Source organism: Mirounga angustirostris, unplaced genomic scaffold (assembly GCF_029215605.1).
Source record: "Mirounga angustirostris isolate CCGP_5_RB_7025 unplaced genomic scaffold, mMirAng1.0.hap1 SCAF_4, whole genome shotgun sequence".
Classification (NCBI taxonomy): Eukaryota; Metazoa; Chordata; class Mammalia; order Carnivora; family Phocidae; genus Mirounga; species Mirounga angustirostris.
This window is the reverse complement of record NW_026991712.1, coordinates 30,030,906-30,036,905: the sequence shown is the minus strand read 5'-3', so window position 1 is coordinate 30,036,905 and position 6,000 is coordinate 30,030,906. Positions and strand designations below refer to the sequence as shown.

At 40.5% G+C, this 6,000-nt stretch overlaps 1 protein-coding gene across 1 annotated transcript in view; it reads right to left on the bottom strand.

Moving 5' to 3' along the window:
- Window positions 1–4,838: 4,838 nt before the first annotated feature.
- Window positions 4,839–6,000, bottom strand: part of RSPO2 (R-spondin 2) — a 184,294-nt gene continuing 183,132 nt past the window's right edge. Inside the window, exon 9 of the mRNA XM_045896049.3 lies at window positions 4,839–5,223. Within this exon, the coding sequence (XP_045752005.1) occupies window positions 5,108–5,223 (116 nt within the window). The 3' untranslated portion in view covers window positions 4,839–5,107. The remainder of the gene's footprint in view (window positions 5,224–6,000) is intronic.

Sequence of the window (6,000 nt, the reverse complement as noted above, 5' to 3'; positions counted from 1 at the left end):
CCTGTCAACTTCAATCTTTTGGTAGTGTTTCTTTGGGACACCTTTGTTGGGAAGGATTCTGAGACTTGTGTTTAGCTCAGTAGCGGTTATCAATGTTTTCTAATGGGGGGGGGCGGGCAGGGTAGGTGGCACATGGCCATTTGTTGTAATGATTCGTCATAGATTAACATGGAAACTTGTCTAAATCTTTGACATTTTTCAGACTGTTCGACCTCTCAGATTTTATGTTTATCACTTGCTTTCAAAGTCATAGTTACATCTTTGCCTTCATGATTCATGGATATCAATCATTATGGTAAGCACATCCAAGTGCATCTGAAAGGAACCCTTGAAAATTTTACAATGATCATCCCAGTGCATTCAGTCTTTTCTTGATCCTCACAAGCTACATGAGTGAAGAGAAAGTTAAAAGGGTATTGTGTTTCATGTAAAAAATTACAAGATCTTATTCTATAAGAAACAGGAAGTTATTTAAATAATGGAGAGCACTACCAATATATCAACAGGAAAAAGAAGTGGTAGAAATATAAATAATTATTGGAGTGAAGTTTTGGGCAAGAATATTTGGGATAATGAAGCAGTTTAGAAGAGAGACAGAACCAAGAAAATGAAGAGGTGGGGAGAAATTCAGGATATACTTCTGAGGTAGACTGACTAGAATCTAGGAACTGATTAGATGTAGGGAGCAATGGGAGTAAATGATAATTACAAGAGTGTTCATGTAACCAACTACGTAAGATTTTATTATTAAATGGGGAAGGCAGAAAGAGGAATTGTTTTGTGGGAAGATGTCAGTGATTATGTTGATTATTTGCTTGCTTGCTCCTGGGTCTATGTCCTTCCCTACAGAGGGAACTACATTACTCAGACTCCCTGGTTTCCAGTCAGGTTTGGTTAATGGCAGGTGTGGTAGAAGACTAGAGGTTGGAAGGTAGGGAGAAGCCAGGCAACATTTCTCAGGGTGACCAGATCTGTTCCAAGATTTTAGCTCCCACCAGATAAGCATTCTGTCTTTGGTTCCAGCTTCCTCTTTGGTCACAGCTCTAGCCTCAGCTACAGTTCTAGCTCCAGCTGGGTGGCCTTACCTTCTGGATTCAGGACAGTCAACCCCTTCCTGTTATCCCCCTTGCCCTAGGGGTGATAGTGACTTCCTGCTTTTGTTAATCTGAGTGATCTTGTCATCCCCACTTCAGCTTCTTGTCTCCTTTATTACCTGTGTGACCAGTTCTCAGTGTTAAACTCCCTGTTTGAAATACCTCAACTGGTTTATTTCCTTGACTAGAGCCTGACTGATATAGTAATAAATTCAGTTTTAAATACATTGAGCTTAAGTGTGTGGCTCCCTAGTCAAGATCTCTAGCAGGCTTGGAAATCATTACCAAAGACCTGGAGACAGAGAGCTGGGTTTGGAAATCAACAGCATGCAATTGGTATCTGAAGCCATAAGGTTATATTTCCCAAGTTGAGGAGATGAAGAGATTAAATTTAAAAGATTAAATAGTGGGCTCACCTATGAAATGTCAGTATTTTGAATTTAGGCCAAGGAAGAACTTGAAAAGACCAAAAGAAGTAGGGAAGTAGAAAACCCAGGTTAGGAATGTCACAGAAGTCAAATGAAAAATGAAATTTCTGAAGAAAAGTGCACAATAAAATCAAACTTGGAAATAGCAGGCAGGACACACAAAAAAAGGATCGAGGCAAATAAGGCAAATGTTCTCTTTATATTTAGCAAGGGGAATGTCATTGCTCCCTTTGTGAGAACAAGGACAATGCAGCGGTGGGGAAGAAATCAATAAGAAGGGAACAAGGTCAAAGCCATCAATGACCATAAACTCCTTTTTCAGGAGAGTGGACAATGAAGACCTTGAGAGAAATAGTACCTGAGTCATGGGGAGAGGAAGGGCTGAAGAAATGTCAGGAGTGGATACTGAAGACCCCACAAAAGTAAGAGGGGATGAGGCCAGATGCTTGAGTGCAATGGTTGTTCCTTTGGAAAGAAGGGGGAGGATGATGTGATTGGTCAAGATATAGATACATTTATAGGGTTACTAATTCTATCTTTTCTAAATATTATCAAGTAGTATCTACTATGCACAAACTTCTAACGTGAACAGAGGTATTATTCACTTTTCTCTCTCCTACTCATAGCTCTCCTTTAAAAAGATAAATCTAGAGGAATCACACACTTGAGGCTAAGTGCTAGCTTTTCTCCAAATGTTTCATGTATACAGTGATTGCTATTAGCATCTTAAAAAAGACATTCATAAAATTGGTTTTTCCTAAGTGCTAATCTGTCAAACTTTTGTGATTAGGACATTTTATATTACATATTTGAAAATTGCTAAGGGAATACAATATTAACTATAGTCCCTATTCTGTACCTTACCTTCCCCATGATCTATTTGTTGTGTAACGAAGTTTGTACGTTTTGACTAGCTGCACCAATTTCCCCGACCCAAACCTCTTAATTGACAAAGTTGTGATCCCATAATTTACTTTGACAGATGCTAAACTCCCTGAAAATATTGGGGGAAAAACCAGTTTCATATATATGTGTTTGTATATGGTATAGCTACTTTTGGAAAACCACCGGATCTTCTTTGTATTACCCTGAAGCTATAAATTACACTGTAGTATGTGTGTGTCTCTGTAGTGTATTTGCTTATAACTGGGAGGCTTAGAAATCAAGCAGCTGTAAATCAATTCCCACAAGAATAAAAATTTGGGCAAATAATGTCCAGGCATCAAGCAATAGATTGAAGGGAACTGATGTTTCAATATATTGTTTTGTTAACAAGAATGGAAGGTCTTTTAAATAATTTAAATATCAAGAACAGAGGCAATTAATAGGTAATTTGGGTAGCAATTTAGTATATACCCTGTGCTGACCATACTTTACACATTTTACCTAATTTAATCCTTAAAACACAGCCCTATAAGTAGACAATACTGTTACCTCCATTTCACAGATGAGGAACAGAGCCCTAGAGAGAGAATTTGTCCCAGGCTGCTCTGGAACTCAGGCAGTGTGGCTCTAAAATCTCAACTCCTGTGTCCCCTGGATGGCTCAGTCACATGTGTGACTCTTGATTTTGGCTCAGGTCATGATCTCAGGGTTGTGGGATCGAGCCCTGCATTAGGCTCCATGCTCAACATGGAGTCTGCTTGAGATTCTCTCTCTGCCTCTGCCCCTCCCCTGGCTTGCACATGCCCTGTCTCCAAATAATCTTAAAAAAAAAAAAAGCTCCTAACCACTCCACTCTAGTGTAATTTATATCTGGCTAGTTCCTAGGTATAGTTACTAACATTGGTTGTTAAAAATTTTGCCTGCGTTTTTTAAAGGATTATTTAGGGGTAGAGTTGTCAAAGAAATGTACCTCTAAAGAAAACTTCCACAATGAATAATTTCGAAGTTTTTTAATGCATGAAAAGAACATCTCAGAAACAGAACAGGTATTGACTTATTAACGATGAAGCGCTATATAAAGGAGCCCCCTCCCCACTTAGTAAATAGGAATCTAGTGTAAATAGACGTGAAAGGTGAACACTTTAGGATTAAATGCGAACCCTAAAGTTGTATACAACATTCATATATGGCTTATTATCTCATAGCAGTAATATTCTAACAATGCATATGACATTTATACTCACTGGTAAGATGCTTTTGACTCAAAAATTAAAAACGCCGGAGAGGTAGTTTTGCCAATGCACGGTGAGAAAAAAGGCTTTGCCTTGCTTGTTTTCCTTAAAGATTTGTAACCATTTCACTTTGTTCTAATTTTCTTCTGGATTAGCCAGGAAGATAATGATGCTTTTAGAAGAAGCCAATTCAAAGCCCTCTAAGAAGGGATTCCCCCAACTACACAAGGATGTTTTTGAAACAACTGGTCTGCAAGTCCCCTGGGGAGTCTCCACAGGGCTCTTCTGTCTGGAAGAGGACACAGATTCTGGCCCCAAGGAGACCTGTTAGGATTTGACCAGCAGTTACAGGGATGCATCCTGTTTTCTCCTCGAATTCTATGCATGGTCTCATGATGGTAATTTCTACAGTGACCCCAAGAGGAGTGGCAGGTACCCTGTCGTGGTAAGTCAGGGATGGCTTTAAATAAATATATATGTGTATGTGTGTATATATATTGAAGTTTGAAACAAAAGTGAAAAATTCTCTAGCTAGCTGGTAAAACAGCATGATGAGTACTGCAAGGGACTTCATGTCATGCCTCATGTTTTCAGTTGTGTTGCATGAAGTCATCACATCTTAGACACAAAGGGAGTTTTAGCTTCTGCCTGTGACCTGCTGCTTTATCTGCATGAGGAGACATGGAGTGGGGAAGGTCTACAGATACTCAAAGTCCTTGACACTGGTCATCTGAGCCTATGTACAAACTAGCTTAGCCTATTCTTACAATGAGAAATAAGCCCGAAAAAAAAAGAAAAGTTAAACGTCAAGGGGCAACACAACATTGGTCAATTCGCAAATCTAGAACAGCCATGTGCTGGACAATGGTTAGGAACCACTAGAAACAAAGTGACATAGTATTAGGCATGACTTGTTACACATCAGAAAGCATAAATATACATTGTAAGAGGTTTATATGCAGCCCCACAGAGTATGTACAAGTTGGAGCTGCTGTGAAGCCGAGCAGGAATTCCTGGAGCACCCCCCACCCCCAGCTCAAAGCAGATCTCAGCAGACATTTATCCTTGTGAACGAACGCACAATGTGAGAAATCAAGGTCACCAGTGAAATAGCACTTGGCCTGCTGAGTGTCTTCTTTCCCATAAATATGCACAAGTCTGGGTCCAGGGGTGGCCCGTGGCCTCACAGCTCCTGCCCCTCGTGGAGCCAAGGCCCATGCTGGACCCCTAACTCCTGCTTCCATGGATTCAGGTTGTGGGCTCCTGCCTTCATAGGCTCCAGATGCAAATCAAAGCATAAATAACAGAGACCACGCTCGTGGCTCCTCCATTCACAACGTTACTGGGAACAGATACTGGTCAGAGCAGCACAAAGGCCACATGCCAGGGTCCAGGAGTGGAGAGGAGCTTTGTGCACTTTTGCAAAAGCAAACCCCCTCCCCAAAATCTACCCTACGTGTCTTTTATTTTACTGGTTGGCCCTGTCTGTAGCTAGGAAGACACTGTGTTGCTCCTGGGCTCTTTCTATCAGCTTCCTCTTCTTTTTCTTGTTCTTCTTCTCCTTTGCTTTTGGGGCTCTCTTTCCTACACCGGGGGAAAGAGAAAGAAATGAAGACATGTCAGAAACGGCTCCTTCTCTAGGAAGGAAAACACAAAACATTAAGAGTTTTACACAAAGCCCATCTGGAAAACATCACCTATGGAAAAAGCAGCCTCAAAGAGAAAATTGTTCACATTAATTTTGACAGAATAATAATTTACTAAATTGGATATGCTGTCTAAAACAGAGACTGATCTTCCTGTTATAGGGAACTGGCATATTTAAAAACCTCCCAGCGGCCTGATCAGTCTTGCAAATATCATCCTGCCACAAAAATTCCATTTATTCCCTCCGACTTTTAACAATGCTACCCTTTACTAGACATCTTTACATCTCTCTACTGCTCCACATGTCGGTGGGGTGAAAGAAAATAAGCATCTATCTACAGTAAATATACCAGAAGTTTCAAACTCCCTTCTCCCTGCCCCCCCTCCCCCCCAGGCAAAAGAAATATCTTGCTTTTAACATTACTCTCTCCCTGTTCTCCAAAGGCCAGTGTATGAAATGACATAGGTGGAATACTTCATTTTCAATCAAAATTCATAAGAACATCATTCATTATGTGGCTTAGGGCTTCTTACACAAATCCCCTAGACCAGTTATTCTTACTATTGTGAACAAGGAAAATGCTGATTTGTTCCTGAAGAACTGGGGAGAGGTGTCTTCCTACCAGAAGATCACACCGCCACGTAATCCTATTTCTCCTCTTTGCCTTCGCCACCAGGAAGCCCAGACCACTAGCTAAATAGTTGAGGTTTTTC